General features: G+C 44.0%; 1 protein-coding gene across 5 annotated transcripts in view; it reads left to right on the plus strand.

The window, feature by feature from the left end:
* Positions 1–18,476, plus strand: part of LOC306931374 (serine/threonine-protein phosphatase 2A 55 kDa regulatory subunit B gamma isoform) — a 52,145-nt gene extending 33,669 nt beyond the window's left edge. For 2 of the 5 annotated variants that reach the window (XM_079512750.1, XM_079512752.1), the window contains 7 exons: positions 1,833–1,998; positions 3,832–3,944; positions 4,619–4,796; positions 9,478–9,642; positions 10,980–11,149; positions 15,431–15,522; positions 15,982–18,476. In XM_079512750.1, the coding sequence (XP_079368876.1) occupies positions 1,833–1,998; positions 3,832–3,944; positions 4,619–4,796; positions 9,478–9,642; positions 10,980–11,149; positions 15,431–15,522; positions 15,982–16,276 (1,179 nt within the window). In that variant the 3' untranslated portion in view covers positions 16,277–18,476. The remainder of the gene's footprint in view (positions 1–1,832; positions 1,999–3,831; positions 3,945–4,618; positions 4,797–9,477; positions 9,643–10,979; positions 11,150–15,430; positions 15,523–15,981) is intronic. The other 3 variants (XM_079512753.1, XM_079512754.1, XM_079512751.1) reach the window with 2 other exon arrangements.
* The last annotated feature ends 824 nt before the right edge of the window (positions 18,477–19,300 follow it).

Here is a 19,300-nt window from a genome sequence, read left to right on the forward strand (position 1 = left end):
GGGGGTGCGCCCAACTCGTTTGCACAGCTTTTTGATAACTACCTATACCACACCTAACACCATGCCAAAATTCAAAAACTAGTCACAAAATGGTGATTTGTACGAGTTCCTCCCCAGCTATTATGTCACATATTTTTAGAGGTGCCTTCGCCCCATTACGCAGCTATGTGTGTCCCTATGTAAGTGTATGTGTCTGTCTCTTATGTGTCCGAGAACGGACAGCTGCAACACCTAAAGTGGCTAGTAGAGTACAACAGTAAAAGTAAAGTGGCACAGAGTACACTACAGTACGAGCCCTGGGCGCGTTCCTGGGGGTCTGGATGTTCCGGGGACCCCCCCGCCCGGGTACCCCCACACGCACACGGTAACTCTGTCGTTTCTCGAAGATTCTTTCCAAAAATAATCAAAGTACAGTACAGAGCACAGTACACTACAATGCAGTACAGAGCACAGTACAGTACAGTAACTATAACAATAAATGTATAGTTGTACCGCTCAGTTCACACAGGTGTGATTCTATCCATATCTTTGATTTGCCGGACATTGTTCTGTTTGTGCGGGACATATTTGAGTGCAATTTTGGGACTGTCGGGTCAGCCCACCCGACAGTCCCCAGGTTGCTTTTAGTAAGGATGGTGGTCCCTGGGTCAAAATCAGTTGAAACTAGAAAAAGTGCCCTTCCGGGCACAGGTCTCCACCAGGAGGATAGGAGTGTGTGTGATGTTTGGCAAAATGTTTAGGAGGATGTTTTTTTTTATTTGTTTTTGCAACAATTTTCTTCATTTTGTTGAGGAAATGCAGAGCCAGATCACTCATAGCATCTCTAAGGATAGAATTCTGGATGAGCAGGACATGTGCAGCATTTTGTACAAAACGGGCCACTCCTGAAAATTTGGAAGGCAATCTTAGCCAATCAGTGTCCAATCTGAGAAATCCAACAGACTCGTCTTGATCACATGACTACAGAGATCATGTGTACCGTTTGCCATTTCTTCATACGCCTTTGATGGCAATTGGATGATTTGAGGCATTTTGTTCCAAAAATGTGTTTTGCAAAAATCAACCTGTTGGTGGCGCTATAACAGGCCAATGTGAAAAGGGTGGGATATATTCCTCAGCCTAGTAAGAAAATGTGTGAAAGATTTCACGTAAATTGCATGCTGCGTTCATGATTTGAGGCTTTTGTTCAAAACGGGGCAATCTTGCAAACTGTGAAAGCCAATTATAACCAATTAGGATGGAATATGAAATATGGGACAGATCCAACTTGAGCACATGACCATAGAGATACTGTGTAACGATTTGTGAGATTTTTGAACAGAATCTGGAGGAGTAATATCAAAAAATGTGTTTTACAAGAGTCGGCCTCCTGGTGGCGCTATAAAAGGCAGATGCGGAAAATGCAGGTCAAAGGTTTGTCCTCGGCCTCTGGGGAGTGTGCATGCAACGTTTCACGCAGATCGGTGCAGTTTTAGGTAACAAATGTGAAAAGCTGCCTCATGGTGGCGCTATAACAGGCCGTTCTGGAAAATGTGGGGCAGAGGTTCATCGTTGGCATCCAGGGAATGTGTGTGCAAAGTTTGGCATCGACCGGGTTAACGGTGCCGGAGATTAGCTGTTCACAGACGGACGGAAGGACGGAAGGAAGGACGGACACACGGACGGAGTGCAAAACATACTCTCTCCCCATGCCTTCGGCCTGGTGGAGACAACAACCCCTGATAGAGAATACTTGTATGTAATCATCTTATTAAACACACGTTCCCTTTTCTGTCCCTCTCCATCCTCCCTCCCCTCTCTCTCTCTCTGTCTCTCTCTGTCTCCACCACCAGAGCAAAACTGAGCCTTTCTCCCAGGGAGAGTACAATGTCTACAGCACCTTCCAGAGCCATGAGCCGGAGTTTGACTACCTTAAGAGTCTGGAGATCGAGGAGAAAATCAACAAGATCCGATGGCTGCCTCAGCAGAATGCCGCTCACTTCCTGCTCTCCACAAACGGTGAGGAACCCCATCCAGACAAACAGGAAGTTGTGACCGGATGCATTCACGCGTTATTTTCCATATCAGGCCAGGTTAAAATCCCCCCCAGAGGGTTTGAAGTATCAGGCTATCAAGTAAGGCTATTTAGTTTAATTTATTTCATTCATCTATTCGTAATTTATTTCGCTTGGGTGCTACTGCTCCTCTCATTAGGCTCATATACCTGTTACCTGTCTTATCTCTATAGTCACCTGTGCCTGTTAGTCCAGTGGCTAGCCTATCCCTGTGTTCATTGTCTAGTTGAGTTCACCTGTGCCTGTTAGTCCAGTGGCTAGCCTATCCCTGTGTTCATTGTCTAGTTGAGTTCACCTGTGCCTGTTAGTCCAGTGGCTAGCCTATCCCTGTGTTCATTGTCTAGTTGAGTTCACCTGTGCCTGTTAGTCCAGTGGCTAGCCTATCCCTGTGTTCATTGTCTAGTTGAGTTCACCTGTGCCTGTTAGTCCAGTGGCTAGCCTATCCCTGTGTTCATTGTCTAGTTGAGTTCACCTGTGCCTGTTAGTCCAGTGGCTAGCCTATCCCTGTGTTCATTGTCTAGTTGAGTTCACCTGTGCCTAGTTAGTCCTTTTCTACTTATACTTTTCTATGTATACCTGTGTGAACAGTTAGTTGTCATAGCAGTGAGAGTTAGGCTACATGTTTTGCTCCTCCTTAGTCTGGATCCCATTTCTGTATCTGTATTGGGATTCTTGTTTTTGCCTGCCCTATTTTAGGCTTGTCTTTTGTTCTTTATAAACATTTGTTTATAAACCTTGCTTTGTCTGCATTTGGGCCTCCTGATATTGTAGCTGCTTTTTGTGGCTATTTAGATTCAGATCAGAGGCAACTAATAATGCTGGCGTAATTTAATATTTGGGAGGTATTATTTAGCTTAATTGTTAAAACTATAACTTGTATAGTGCCCTTGAACAAGGCATTGAACCACTACGATTAAATGTGTTCTATGAGCAGGGCCTGGCTGGAAACAAGTTCTTGAGCTTAGCCCAGATACCCTGGGTAAATATAGTAATCATTTCATTTCATTTCATTGTATAGAAGAAGACATCCATTTTGGTTGATTATTACATAATGCACTGTATTGTTACATTTTCATAAGTTAAAATAGTCAGCTTTAGTGCATTTATTATAAACGTTAGCAGGAGTGAACGGTGTGAACCCCTGTAATCAATGCACATTTTAAGTTTAAGGCTCCACAGACAAATCTTAAACTACAGATGGTCTTTGAGCACACCAGTATTGATTTTTATAAGTACAGTATCATTTATGATTGAGGCCAAGAAAAATGTACGACCATGCGTCAGCAGCAAATTCCACTACTGAAATGTCTACTGCTGTTAAATTATTCAACACCAGCCTGTTGTTACAGATATCGTTTATTTCTAATAATCCTGCAGTATACTATTATGGTTGACTTTTAGCATACTGAGCTTATTGAGGCAATAGTGGATAACCCCTTTGGGTCACCTACTAATATCTACTATATTGATGTAGATGCATTTCTTGGACACAGAAGACCATGTTTGCCTTTTTATCTGACGACATGTATTTAATATGAATGGTTCCAAACAAAGCGCTTTGGAGACAAAACATACTCATCCATTCATAGACGTGTTGGTACAAGGCATTAGTCGGACATTATGATTAGCAAGTGCTTATAAAGTACATCATTCTTTTCTACACTCTGTATGTTACTGTATAGGGCCGCAGTTGCAGATTACATGAGATATGGCTGTATCTGTATTCCGTACAATGTCAGCGTAACATTTATGTGACCGGATGACTGTTGTGTCTCAGATAAGACCATTAAGCTGTGGAAGGTGAGTGAGAGAGACAAGAGGCCAGAAGGATACAACCTGAAGGATGAGGAGGGGCGCATCAAGGACATCAGCACTGTCACCTCCCTACAGGTCTGTCTGTCTGTCTGTCTGTCTGTCTGTCTGTCTGTCTGTCTGTCTGTCTGTCTGTCTGTCTGTCTGTCTGTCTGTCTGTCTGTCTGTCTGTCTGTCTGTCTTGTCTGTCCGTCCTCAACACCTCTTTACAGTAGGCTCAATCATCACACACCCACAGTAAGTTACACAGCAGAAGTAGGTCAGTGGGTACAGATGTGTGTGCGTGCATGTGCATAACTGGGTCACTGGCACATAGGCGTGTGTGTGTGTGTGTGTGTGTGTGTGTGTGTGTGTGTGTGTGTGTGTGTGTGTGTGTGTGTGTGTGTGTGTGTGTGTGTGTGTGTGTGTGTGTGTGTGTGTGTGTGTGTGTGTGTGTGTGTGCGCACGCGCGTAAATGTCTTCATTTCTACATACAGTACATCCTCCTGTGAACATTACATTTGGTCTTTATGTATTATTGATGTTAGTGGGAAAAAATATGAATTTAATCTTAGCCTCTCACCCTCCTTTGTCTCATTGCAAGTCTATCTTCTAAAATGTTCCTCTGCCTGTTGTATCTCAGACTCATATATAATTCATCTTTGATATTATAAAACATTGCAATGGCAGTCTATCAGAGTTTTACCATGTCACTTTCTTTCATATCTTACTTACACTTCACGGTGCCGCTCTCCCTGCATCTCCTCTCCAAGGTGCCAGTGTTGATGCCGATGGACCTGATGGTGGAGGTGAGCCCACGGCGGGTGTTTGCCAATGCCCACACCTACCACGTCAACTCCATCTCTGTCAACTCTGACTGTGAGACCTACATGTCAGCAGATGACCTGAGGATCAACCTCTGGCACCTGGGCATTACTGATCGCAGCTTCAGTATCCTTTGTGTTCTTGAACCCCATTAGCCTCACGTAGCCAGACAATATCACTGCGTGGATATTAGTCTCGTCCTTCTCAGTGTTCCATTTCTTTCCAAGGGGCGGTTACAAAAAGATTCAAATGGACCCTATTGGTTAGACCTACAACCATTCAGAGCAGCGCAGATTCGGCAGATTCGTCTTGCTACGCCAACGCCAGGCTAGAACCCCATATCATATCATCCTTATTCTGGGGCCAACTTTCAGTGAAAGTCGTGTAGTGCATCTTGAAAACAGGAGCGGCCCTAGTATAGAACCCTGGAGGGTAAATAGGGCAAATTGTAAGGCAAATTATTTATGCTTTGTCATACATACTTTACAACCATTTCGACAACTGTCGCTCAGCAATAATGATATTATGTTTAATATATCATATTATGAAAGTGAGAACATTTCCTTCACACTGCATTTATCGCTTGTTGACTAGGGTTCATGGCATGCCATTTACTCTGATCTTGTCACTCTAGGTAAAAGCGTGTGCTAAATGCCTAAATTGTAATTGTGACAATGAGGGATGTGGGCGGTGATGGAGATTCATACATAATACATACACTGCAAACTATGATGGACCCATTGTTTGCATACATGCATATGCACAAATATTATCGATGCAACATACAGTATGCAGATGTACTGTATACAATTATAAACACCAGGAACACTAATATCCGGTATCCACATGCAAATACATGCTGATGCACGCACTCACGCCACACACACACACACACACACACACACACACACACACACACACACACACACACACACACACAATTGTGTGTGTGTGGTCTATCTACATGGTCTATCTATGTAACAACATAGATAGACCATGACATGCGTCATGTATCTCTGTCGTACAATGGTATCCCACGACCTCTGCGTTGGTGGGTAGTTTCATAGTCGGTTATTTTTTTGTTCTGTTCAGACTTCAGACCAATGTGATCCCAATGTGAATAGGCCAAAAGTCACATTTAGGCTGCTAGTCTGAACATCATGTAAATGAAACCTTTCCAGTCCCATTGTGCCAGTGTTGACTTGTACACAGGCATGCACAAAGACAGATATTGATGGGGGAGGGGAGTAGTATTCCCAAGGAGTAAAACTGTAGCATAATGAATAATTCACAGGCTGTCATAAATATTTCAACCTTTTTCTGGGTGCTAATCCAGTTGAATATGACACAATATAGTTCCATCTCTGGCCTACGGACGATTTATGTCGTTACAATTGATCTGAATACGGAATTGATTTCTACTGACAGCCCCCTAAAGATACATTCTCATTGGTTGTGTTTTACTTTCAGCTGTAAATAATTCACACGCGATGGGTTATGTAAACATTTACATGCACTGCTCATATTTCTTTTTCAAATGAATACTTGTGCTGTTCCACCTGATTTAGTTTCTTTCACAAAACATCATTTGTAAAACAAAACAACAGCAACAAAATCATGTAAATGAATGATGAATGATTAATGGATGGATTAATGAATCGACAATTGGCCGTCAAAATACCAATATCAATTATCTTTTATGTATGCGTTAAAGACTACTGTACAGAAGGGTAGGAGTGTGAAGAGCTGAGGTTCCAGGGGAGACGGACAGGCAGTGACTCTGCAACCGTTGGTACAGCTACACTCTGAAGGGGGTGGGGTGTTAGTGGTGTTATACAGTTACGGCTCCAGTGGGGGGGGGGGTAGGACCAGCAATATAGAGGGTATGCGTGTGACATCATCATCATATCCGGAAGTTATGCGGGAACGCCTACTGAGTGGCACAAAAAACGACTTTCTGGCCTTGACAGCCCCATACATACAAACAGAATCTGATTGCATTAAACGACATTAAACTCACTTTGCCACTCGACTTGCCACTCCCTTTATGCATGCGCATACCCTCGAGAATGCTGCGCCAGCTCTCATGGTCGTGTACGGCATGCGTAGATTTATTAAGAAGGCTTTAGTCTTCATGCTGAATCAATTAAAAGTCCCCAAACCTCAGATAAAATATGTAGGCATGTGTCCCCAACATTGGTCAGCACATCAAAAAATTATAGCCTATATAAAAGCCAAGTATCACTTGTATGCCTATATGCATGCATTCTAGAGGCAAGTTAGCCTAGAGTCCCATACAGAAACTGCCCCCAAGCCCGACACCTTTTTATTTATTTATTAGGATATTTCTAACATGCGCGATTGGGGCTGCTCACTCGGCAGCCTTCTAGTCGCAGTACAACGCGTTGTGACTGTGAGCTTGTAGATCGGCTCTCGCAGACTCGCGCTGCATGTTAAAAAACAAACTCACAATTATAATAAGAACATACACTTATCTGCATTCTGCACTGTACGAATCCAACGTTGTTTAGTGTAGTAATGTCTGCAGTATAGGCCTATTTAAATTGTTTCGTTATGGAGCTCCTTTGAGTCAGTCTGACTGTCGGTGTGTGTGTGTGTGTGGGGGGGGGGGGAGGGGGGGGGGGGGAAATTAGCCCTATATAAAAAATAGAAGACCACATTAGCCTATTTGAATGAATGGCATCAGCGTGTTTGAAAGTCGGCCAGTCATATCATAGTTTTAAGCCAGCTCACCTCCACTCGCGCTTGTTCACAAACATGACGGACAGACAGACAAGAAAGGCTGTTGATGATGATTATTATTACCACTGTAACTCGCTGATCAGCATGTTGACAGAGACTCAGCCAATTCAAGTTTCACATAGGCCTAAATGCCTTTGCTGCAAGCACCTATCTGCCTCCATTTGCGTCGTGGTATTAATTTATAATAATGTATATTGATCACATGCGGACGCCACACAGAATAGCCAACTCTTACCTGCAGCTGAGGAAACATACAACGTAGTTGGATCGGATGAAATATAGCCTTTAGTCCAAATCCCACAAGAAAAAAAAGAAAGAAAATATGTCCTGTGTCCATGCATGTCCATATATTTGCTTTCCAAATCCGACAGTGCAGGGCAGGGAATCAATCACCGCAGTAGACTAATCAATAGGGCCTTTTATCATTGCCGAGTTTTAATATAGCATTTGGTCGTGTGGTGAACAGTACAAAATCTACAAATTAACTTCTTTCTCATTATGTGAAAGTAACTGTAACATCAGTTAACTTATTAACGTTCTGACATTTAACAAGGAGTGAAGCAATGCGTGCCAAGTTGGCAAGTTTCGTTTATAATTATATACATATAACTCGCGCTGTTTGCTTGAAGTTCTGTCCGTGCAGACCCGCCTGTCAAAATTAACTGCTCTACAAGCTCATCGCGGCTGTTGTATATAATTTAAAACTTGGGAATCCTCTGTGCAGTCTATGATGACGTATTTCGATATTTCCTGTTGCCTTATATGGTCGTGGATGTTCCATCAAACCAGGCGACACCAGGCGAATCGCTTGGAAAAAATGCGGAAAGGATACACTCGCCGATCCGCACAAATTAAGTGACCATTTAACCATTAACCATGGTTCCCTGAATAACACGGGACTTAACCGTAGCTTGATCGGACGGATTTTCCGATATCTAGACGCATCATGTTTACGCATCAGTTACACTGTGGCGTATTTCTCCTTTGTGAATGAGGACCTATATTTCTAAAACTATGAAAGATTTATTTTCAGGCAAACATGTCCACCGTTAGATGAACCTAAATAGGTTTGAATGGGGTTTCTAGGTGTAAGTATGTAGGACTAGTAGCATGCCAAAGTTTGTGCTATTGCCATTGAGAATGCATTGGGCGTTTAAGTTAAATACAGGGGGGACATATTTTGACAGCAGAAACTGCCTGTCATAATTTCTCCCCCCTCCCTATTCCAAAGACCCCCCAGGTACATTATATATTTAAACTATTTTCAGCAATGGTACACTTATTTTTTCAGTGGGTAGATCTTGTTGAGCTGGTCATTTTGAAAGTAGATCTCATGTCATAAATGTGTGGGCACCCCTGATGTAGGACTAGTAGCATGCCAAAGTTTGTGCTATTGCCATTGAGAATGCATTGGGCGTTTAAGTTAAATAACTCCGAAACTACAAATCATTTCAAAGTAAAAGGTTCCAGCATGTGTCTCCACAGTAAGCTGAATTATAAAAAGTATGAATGGAGTTTCTAGGTGAAAGTGCTTTTTTGACGTGCCAATATCTGCCATTGAGCCCCATTGTGAATTTCTCAAATTTGAAAGCACTATATTTCTAAAACTATGAAACATTTCAAAGATTTCTTTTCAGCCAAACATGTCCACCGTAAGATGAACCTAAATAGGTTTGAATGGGGTTTCTAGGTGTAAGTATGTAGGACTAGTAGCATGCCAAAGTTTGTGCTATTGCCATTGAGAATGCATTGGGCGTTTAAGTTAAATACAGGGGGGACATATTTTGACAGCAGAAACTGCAATCATAATTTCTCTCCCCTCCCTATTCCAAAGCCCCCCCCAGGTACATTATATATTTAAACTATTTTCAGCAATGGTACACTTATTTTTTCAGTGGGTAGATCTTGTTGAGCTGGTCATTTTGAAAGTAGATCTCACGTCATACATGTGTGGGCACCCCTGCTCTAGTCTATACTGTAGCTACGGCTCGTAGGGGACGGTGGCTTCATTTTGTGTTTTTTCCCTGAGCGATGCAACCCCCAGACATTGTTGACATCAAACCAGCCAACATGGAGGATCTGACGGAGGTGATCACAGCAGCAGAGTTCCACCCTCACCATTGTAACCTGTTGGTGTACAGCAGCAGTAAAGGCACCCTGCGCCTCTGTGACATGCGAGAGGCAGCGCTATGTGACAGGCACTCCAAACGTGAGTCCATTCCCTCTGTGACATGCGAGAGGCAGCGCTATGTGACAGGCACTCCAAACGTGAGTCCATTCCCTCTGTGACATGCGAGAGGCAGCGCTATGTGACAGGCACTCCAAATGTGAGTCCATTCCCTCTGTGACATGCGAGAGGCAGCACTATGTGACAGGCACTCCAAACGTGAGTCCATTCCCTCTGTGACATGCGAGAGGCAGCGCTATGTGACAGGCACTCCAAACGTGAGTCCATTCCCTCTGTGACATGCGAGAGGCAGCGCTATGTGACAGGCACTCCAAACGTGAGTCCATTCCCTCTGTGACATGCGAGAGGCAGCGCTATGTGACAGGCACTCCAAACGTGAGTCCATTCCCTCTGTGACATGCGAGAGGCAGCGCTATGTGACAGGCACTCCAAACGTGAGTCCATTCCCTCTGTGACATGCGAGAGGCAGCGCTATGTGACAGGCACTCCAAACGTGAGTCCATTCCCTCTGTGACATGCGAGAGGCAGCGCTATGTGACAGGCACTCCAAACGTGAGTCCATTCCCTCTGTGACATGCGAGAGGCAGCGCTATGTGACAGGCACTCCAAACGTGAGTCCATTCCCTCTGTGACATGCGAGAGGCAGCGCTATGTGACAGGCACTCCAAACGTGAGTCCATTCCCTCTGTGACATGCGAGAGGCAGCGCTATGTGACAGGCACTCCAAACGTGAGTCCACTCTCACGGCTCTATTTAGTTGTATTCGTGCTGTCAGAGTTAAAGGGAAACTTCACCAATTTTGAACCGAAATCCATATTGTTCTGATGTGAGATCATTTTCATATTATTATAGTGCGAGGTCTTCTATGTACTGTATTTCTCCCATTTTGATTTGTATTGTGTTGTAACCTCGGCTACATTGGAAATGAGGGCTTGCCCTCAATTGTACTCCTGAAATAAAGGTGATGATGATGATATACACTCGTAACATCAGAAGCGTTGTTTCACATCATAAATGACTATAATATAGTGTGGGAAAATATGTAGTATATATAATATCTAAATATAAATATGTAAGTATCATATAAGATCTCTATATATAAGACTTATATCACTAATTGGAGCTATTTCATCCCACGGGGGAAATTCAGCTTTCAGCTTCACCCATCTGAGTGCTTCTCAAGTGGTTCGGGTTTAAATGTCTTGCTCAGGGACGCCTCGACACGTTGCCGGGGCCGGTAATCGAACCTGGGACCTTCTGCCTCCCAGGTGGGCTCTCTTACCCATTCAGCAATGGCCGCCCCTTCTCCACAGCATATCATGGAACACCCCTCTCATGCTCTTATCCCTCCTCTCCAGTGTTCGAGGAGCCAGAGGACCCCAGTGCTCGCTCCTTCTTCTCAGAGATCATCTCCTCCGTGTCGGACGTGAAGTTCAGCCACAGCGGACGCTACCTGCTGACCAGGGACTACCTGACCGCCAAGGTCTGGGATCTCAACATGGAGAGCAAGCCCCTGGAGACGTACCAGGTTGGATAACCCACGTGTGTGTCTGTATACTGTATATGTGTGCGTGTTTGTGTTTGTGTTTGTGTGTGCTCGTGCGGCCTGTCTCAGTAAATTACAAGAAATACCTGCAGTCTTGCGCTTCCCTCGGTCATTTTCAGGCCATTCCTCCATAAATGTTTGTGTTGAAGTGTGCTGAAATACATTTCACACTACAACTTTTGCATGAATCTCATATTGCTGGTGTTTCTGTGGATGGGCTGTATCTCCAGTGAGCGTGTTGGATTCACCTCATTTCCTATGAGCAGGGCCAATTCTTAACACATGCTGAGTAATCCTCTGATTCGCTGACTCGTCTGGGTTTGTGCGTGTGAATGGTACGTGAGACGCAGTCAGTGTTCACAGTCAGTGGGTTAGTTGGGCCTCTTTGAAAGGGCCATTGTTTGCAGACATTGTGATCGCGTAACGGAGAGGTGGTGTCCCAGAGTCACCATGTTGGTGGTTCCCGAAGGCTTTTAAGGACAATTGGATTGAATTCATGCCAGAAAAATACAGTCCACTAGTCCATTAGTTTAGAAACAGCTACAATATGCTATGGCAGAACATCAGAATATTTACTTGCGTACAGTAAATATGAATGTGTGTGTGTGTGTGTGTGTGTGTGTGTGTGTGTGTGTGTGTGTGTGTGTGTGTGTGTGTGTGTGTGTGTGTGTGTGTGTGTGCGTCTGTGGCATATTCTGTCAGTCTGCATGCAAGAGAATGTGCATTTGTATTAATTGATGTGTCTATGTGTAACAGAATGTTACAGAATGTGTGGGATGTGAGATTAAGCATGTGTGTGTATATGTATTGTACATTGCATGTTAGCAAGAAAGGATATATGTCTTCTGATAATCCTTCTATTGTCCTCTAAGCCGATCAAAAGAGCATTTTCTCCACACAGCTATCATTCATCTTCCAACATGAGTGTAGTGTGTCAACTCCATGCATTTACAATAAGCAATATCAGCTGCACCAGTTTAGGAAAGGTTCTTCACCGATATGTGATTAGTATTCCAACCTCTGGCATAAAGTATATGATATGGGCATGTGCGTGCGTGTGCATGCCTGTGCACACGTGCACACATAAAGTATATGATATGGGCATGTGCGTGCGTGTGCATGTGCGTGCGTGTGCGTGCCTGTGCACATAAAATCCTGAGTGTTAATTTAACTTGAGCGTTTAAAAATGGACCCATGCTTGATGTGTGAGAGGCTAGGAGTGGGACGCTGAGTGCTATTTATAGATGCTGAGCCTCCACTCATAAAGTGAAGCTGGAGGGAGGGATACCTTACACAGCCCGACATCCAGATCTGCAATGCAGCAAGGATAGGAGGAAGTCAGGGTGGGAGGGTGGGGGGGGGGGGAGAGGGAGGGATGGGATTAGACAGTGTGACGGACAGGGGAGAAGGAGAATGGGAAGACGAGGAATAAACAGAAGAGGGTTTGGTGGAGAGAAGATTTGGGAGCAGAGAGAGCCGGAGGCGATGGGATGGAGACATTTTTGACTGGGTCAGTTAGCATTGCTAGCGGAGCAGAGGGAGAGGGAGGTACACGCAACTCCGGCCAATAGGTGAAACCGGTTTTGCCGACTCGGCCATTTAAAACAAAGGCGGCTTGCTGTGGTTGGCTACAACAGAAATTTGCATGCACAGAGGTGGAAAGTCTGGTGACGCGAGGTTACTTACTGCCATTGTATCTTTTGCTGTTTTTCTTATTTGTTTCGCCCCCGTCTTTCAGAAGCTAGACTGGGCAGGATCTCAATTGACTGGGCCTGTGCCCGAGTGGCCCAATGGATGCTACGCTTCTGGATGGAGTTAGGAACGGGGGATAGAATGGTGTGGAAAAAGAGAGGTGGAGAGCGAGACGCCACACTATTTTAGCTAAGTTTACGATTGTATTTCTCTTGGGCATGAAAAGGCTTAAATCAAATTGGCGGATTGAGCCGCGGGGAGGGGGAAAGAAGTATGAAGCACTAAATTAAAGAAAACCGTGGACGCTGGAGAGGCTGTATATCCTACACAAGCTGAAAGGCTGTATATCCTACACAAGCTGACACCATGTCATTTCCCCCGATGTGAAAGACCCACGTGGGAAAACGCACATGCCATCGTTTTCCTGATATACAGCCATGAAGCGACCTCAGCTTGACCGTATATTAATCAAGTAGAGACTGTTGACTGCTGACTTTATGCAAAAATTTAAATACTGAGGCTAATGTGGGGGGAAGGGGCGGCTATGGCTGTGACCAAATGAAGATATAATTGTGTAGATTTCAACCTCTTGCATCACCTAGCAGTGCTGACACAAGCAGGTCGGAGGAAAGGGCATTATTAGTGTGAATTTATGTTTGTGTTAGTGTGTGTGTGTGTGTGCGTGTGTGTGTGCGTGTGTGTGTGTGCCTGTGTGAGTGTGTGTGTAGTGCACATGTGTGCATGAGCGGTTACCCTCCTCAGCAGCTATGATATGGTGAAGCGGTTTTGATTAAAAATGTATTGCCTGCCTTCATATTACTGATGACTGATATCTTATTAGCATGGCCTTCAGGGAGGTGATGTGATACAGTCTTGTTAACTTGCGTCCTTTCTGTGTGTGTGTGTGTGTGTGTGTGTGTGTGTGTGTGTGTGTGTGTGTGTGTGTGTGTGTGTGTGTGTGTGTGTGTGTGTGTGTGTGTACAGGGGCCTTTACATAAGTAGGCATGACAGAATAGTGGATTTGATATCGAAAGACATCTCTTCCATTTTCAGGTCCTCCATCATGCTTTATAAGCATTCTACTGTGAAGCCGAGGATGTTTAACCTGTGTAATGATGATTCTGTGTTCTCTAACATTTCAGCTAACACCCCTGATGTCATTGTTGTAAATGAAAACCATAGAGGTGTTCATTCTCGAGGTCGGCTGTACCTTTGACTATAGCCTGGAAGAAGCCTTTCTAACCAAAGTGCTGAAGTATCAGCAGCTAGTGCAGACCATCTCACAGCTAGGCTTAAGATGTAAACTTTTAGTTTTTATCTTTGGCAGCCTAGGGCATGTGCATAAGTTGGTTGTGAGGGAGGGGCTTACAAATGGCCGGCCTTTCCAAAAGGAGAGCCAAGCAGTTAGCGAGGTACTGCTCAGTTTCAGCCATTATAGGAAGCCGCTCAATTTGGAGGAGACGTTGTTTCCTTTATCCATGATTTATGTCTGCTGCCTTGTGTCCGACATGTCAGCTGTACTGTATGTAACGATGCTTTGCCGTCCATGCACGTTGTAACTGGCTGCTCTCCCACTGTCAAACTGCACTGGCAGTGTTTATGTCCTTTGTACAAGGTATTCCTGTACTTCTCATTATGTGGACATAAATAAACATTTCAAATGTGTGTGTGTGTGTGTGTGCGTGCGTGCGTGCGTGCGTGCGTGCACACGCGCACATGTATTAATATAACACACGCTTCTATTTATAGCTTGCAATTTGAATTCAGGCCTGAGAGTGCTTTACAGTATGATCAATTTTAATACGTTTATGTCTGTCTGTGAGTTAAAAGTATCTCCAATCCGGGACTCATACGAATATATGTTATTTTAACCAATCTGAGTATGTTAATACAATTATAATTAGTGGCCGGGAGGTGGTTTCCATGCGCAGATTTCCACCCTAGTGTTGATTTTGGCAGCAAATTTGTGGCCTGCAGTGTTTGTAAAAGTGGTCATGTGATGGCGTCCGGGCAGGAATGAAACTGAAGCTATATCCGGGTTAGTTAAAGGTAGTTAAAGTCTCTGTGACAGATCTTAGCGAGAGACCGAGATTCCCAAGATGGCTTTTATATTGTCTAACTTGCGGTGGTATTGGTTCGGACTAAGGCTGGCAAGTATGATATGAAAGCCTTCTTTACACTTACATTTAGATCTTTGGGCGACACACTCTCTCAGGTATTAGATGACCTCTCTCTCTCTGCAACTCTGCCCCTGTACGTGTTCTGTGTTCCCAACAACAGAGCATCCGACAAATGGTCCATCTCTCCCTTGTTGCCGACTTTCCGTTAGCCCACAGCCTTGATCCTATAGCTCTCCTCTCCATTTTCACCACTTATGTAAACACAAGGTCTTTGCAACTCACTTTTTAAATGCTCCAAGGTTTTTATTTGCGACAAACAGCCTGTGTGTGTGTGTGTGTGTGTGTGTGTGTGTGTGTGTGTGTGTGTGTGTGTGTGTGTGTGTGTGTGTGTGTCTGTGTGTGTGTGTGTGTGTGTGTGTGTGTGTGTGTGTGTGTGTGTGTGTTCCTCCAGGTACATGATTACCTCCGCAGTAAGTTGTGTTCTCTCTATGAGAACGACTGCATCTTTGACAAGTTTGAGTGCGCATGGAATGGATCAGACAGGTAAGCACGCATGTGTGTTTCTGTGTGTGACAGAATGTGCCTATGTGTTCATTGGCGTGTGTGGAAAGTGATGTGATACGGTCTTGTTAACTTGCGTCCTTTCTGTGCGTGCGTGCGTGCGTGCGTGCGCACATGTATTAATATATGTATTAATATGTACACATACTGTATAGTGTATGTACAGTATGTGTGTCTGTAGCTTATTCTGTCGTTGATGTGTGTATGTGTAACAGAATGTGAATTTGATGTAATGGAGTGGAGTGGTGTGTAATATGATATTATGACATGACGTAGTGATGTGATGTGATGTGAAGTGGTGTGGCACAATGCAAAGTAATGTGATTTGGTGTGACTGATTGCATGAGATGAATATTTTGTCCTTTCCCCTCCTCCTCTTTAATTATTCTCCTTTTCCTTCCCCCCCGCTCCTCTGCACCCACCCACCGTCCCGTGGCCCAGCGTCATCATGACGGGGGCCTACAACAACTTCTTCCGCATGTTCGACCGCAACACCAAGCGGGACGTGACACTGGAGGCGTCGCGCGAGAGCAGCAAACCGCGGGCCGTGCTCAAGCCTCGGAGGGTCTGCGGCACCGGCGGGAAGCGGCGGAAGGACGACATCAGCGTGGACAGCCTGGACTTCACCAAGAAGATCCTGCACACGGCCTGGCACCCCACGGAGAACATCATCGCCATCGCCGCCACCAACAACCTGTACATCTTCCAGGACAAACTCAACTCTGAGATGCATTAGTGGTGGACGCATGGAAAAGGTTGGTGTGGATCCATTACGTAAAAACATGTTCATTATGCAGTACACCCGTACCGTACATGCTCACCCAGTGAGAATGTGTACACACTCATACAACATGATGGAGAGGGGTGTACGGACGAACAGACACATACAACACAGACACACACACACACACACACACACACACACACACACACACACACACACACACAAGGTAAACATTCACATACAGTACATGAGGCAGAAGTGTAATATGCACAGAAGCACATAGTCAAAGTCACTAAACAAAAACATACACACAAACAGGCTTACTCGTTGTGGTACACCTGCCATTCTGTGCTCCGATACCCAGGGAGCTTTTCATGGCAGTGGGATGTCACGTCAGGTGCCTCCTCGTCCCCCAGCCTCCCAGAACTGAAAGGACACCAGTCCATGGGCAGAGAGGGAACACGCTGGGTTACCTAATATGGATTATGGATTAGCGCAATTCTCTGCAACCGCAGGTGGTCCCGATTGTCGACCTCTGGATTGTGTTTGATGGAGCGTTTATTATTGTAGGTCGGTTCTTGATGGGATTGAATCCTCCAGACAAGAAAGACGTTTACATTATTTTCTTCTTTTCTTTTTTTTCAAATCCTCTGTGTTGAACTCCTCCTCTGCCTCTTCTCTCTGTATACGGCCACGTCTGTACTCCATCCAACCTACTCCTGTTACTTGCCCACTGTTTTGATTTCTGTAACAAGGCCCTTGGTGGTTGTTTACGAATGTGTGGATGGAAAATGGGACGTTTATTTAACTTGCCGTTTGTTTGATTTCAATTTGACTACCCTGCTCCTGTTTTTGTAAATTGCCCCTGATGATGATGTTTAAGATGGTCATTTCGATGTTTGACACACTGATAATTACAGATGAACCCCAAGGATGAACTCTGTGCCGCTCCTTCCCCCAAACGCACCCAGGAGGCTCAGTGCTCTCCGTAGCCAGGAGACACTCTGTAGTCTGTACAACTGGGGTGTGTTCAGTGCCGGGTTCAAGCATTTCCAATGTTTTCAGATAGGAATGGAGTCCGTTTCCGATCTCAGCATTGTGTAATGTTTCATCTGCTCGGTTCAGGGCCCTGTCAACCTTTCTGCGAGTCGTGCGAGATTGTGGACCCTGCTTCCAGTTGAACTGGGGGTCGTGTCATGTGCTACTTTGCTGTTAAACACAACTGAAATCAAGCAAAAAAAAAAAGGAAAAAAAGGAATATATAAAAAGAGGGAAAATAAAATTACTAAATAATTCCAACAATCAAGCAAAAAAAAATATGCTGCATGTCAAACAAATTGAGTCTGTGTTTATTTATAAATTGACTGACTTGGCTGCCTTCTTATGCTATAGTTTATACTCCGTCATACGACGGTGTCGCACACCTAAAGTAGCAGATCTACAAGCTCACAGCGAGCTCGTCGATCTGCTATGTCCGGTGCACGGCGCTGCCGTACGACAAAGTGTAAATCTGGCTTTAACCATTTAGACTCGGCTGTACAAAGGCTTGGGGGGGCTCAGGGGTCAGGGCCCCCTCCCTGTACAGCACTAGTAACCATAGATGACCTTTCTTTGTGTCTCAGGACACTGAAGCATGTTTACCCGTGTTCGGCTCATACACTTACATGTGCATTCTGAATGAACCTGTCCCAAGATTCAGTTTCCAACTGCGTGAAACTGAGAACCAAGTGGAATGGGGAATGTTTTATGATAAATGTTGAATTCTTATAGAAAACAAAAAAGAAAAAAAAAAAACTTTAAAGGGCATAAAATGGTGTCTGTATATACCGACCGACTCACTCTCTTTTTGACATGTATGAGGTTTTGTTGCTGTAAAAGAACGCTCATCAATAATCAATGGACGGACTGTGGACCCGATCGTCGGTGATCGTTTCTAAGTTAGCGGCAGAGAGAGATTGCACTTTGATCTCTTGTTAGCCTTCTCCACCGATTATTTTTGCTGATGTGCATAGTCTTTCTTTCTCTTATTTTTAGAACACAGTTTATTCTTTTATTTATCCTATTTTTGAAACATCTGTCAGTTTGATTCCATGTCCTGACCGAACTAATGTTGATTCACGTATTTTTTTTGTTATTGTATTTTGATCACAAACGGTCAAATGGACAGTTATTTGTTTTTGTTTTTCTGAATAAAGATTTCAACGAAATTGCATCCGATGGTTGTGCAGCGGTCTTATCTTTATTCAGACATAGGGAATAACAGTAATATATATTATATTATGATCATAAAATGGTGCTCTGTGTAGCTTGTAGATCTGCTGTTTTTTCTATATTTGAATTGAAATCCTGAAAAGTATAATTTGTATTTAATTTCAAATGCATTTAGTTATACGTACTGTATAGTAACTTTAATACAACTAAAATACAAATACATTGGACATAAAAAAATACAATAACATTTTTCAATATAGCTACTAACAGACGCGGGTCATGTTTGCATGTTTGGAATTGTAACAGTACTATTATCAGTATTACGATTTTAACCTGCGGGCCCCATTAAGTGAAAGGTGGGGGCCACATGTGGCCACCTGCCCTCAGTTGCCCATGTATGGTTTACTTTATAGTATGTTGAAAGTGGTGAAATCACTCCAGTTGCGAGCACCACCCAGTGTCAGCACCTTGTTATTACATTTAGTCACAAATCTTTCAGACATACATGGGGCTATTAAAACAATCTCACTTCAGTAAGTACAGTACATATCTTGTTGAGTCTGTAGAACATAAACTACAGATAGGATTATGGTTTTAATTTGCGGAACTGCGGCAGGGACTTGTACTGAACATTTACATGTTACAAACACATTTTCTCTCATCAGTACACATTAATATAAAATGTATGTTATGCTTGTAACTTGTAACCAGCTCAGTGGCCTTGTCGTTCGCACCTTGGCAAACAAACATTTAAGTCTATAGACTTGGCTGTGAAACGATTTAGGTAATAAGCACTCTAAACAAACATTAAAAATCCAATAGACT

The sequence above is a fragment of the Electrona antarctica genome, assembly GCF_951216825.1.
Source record: "Electrona antarctica genome assembly, chromosome: 1".
NCBI classification, from domain to species: domain Eukaryota; kingdom Metazoa; phylum Chordata; class Actinopteri; order Myctophiformes; family Myctophidae; genus Electrona; species Electrona antarctica.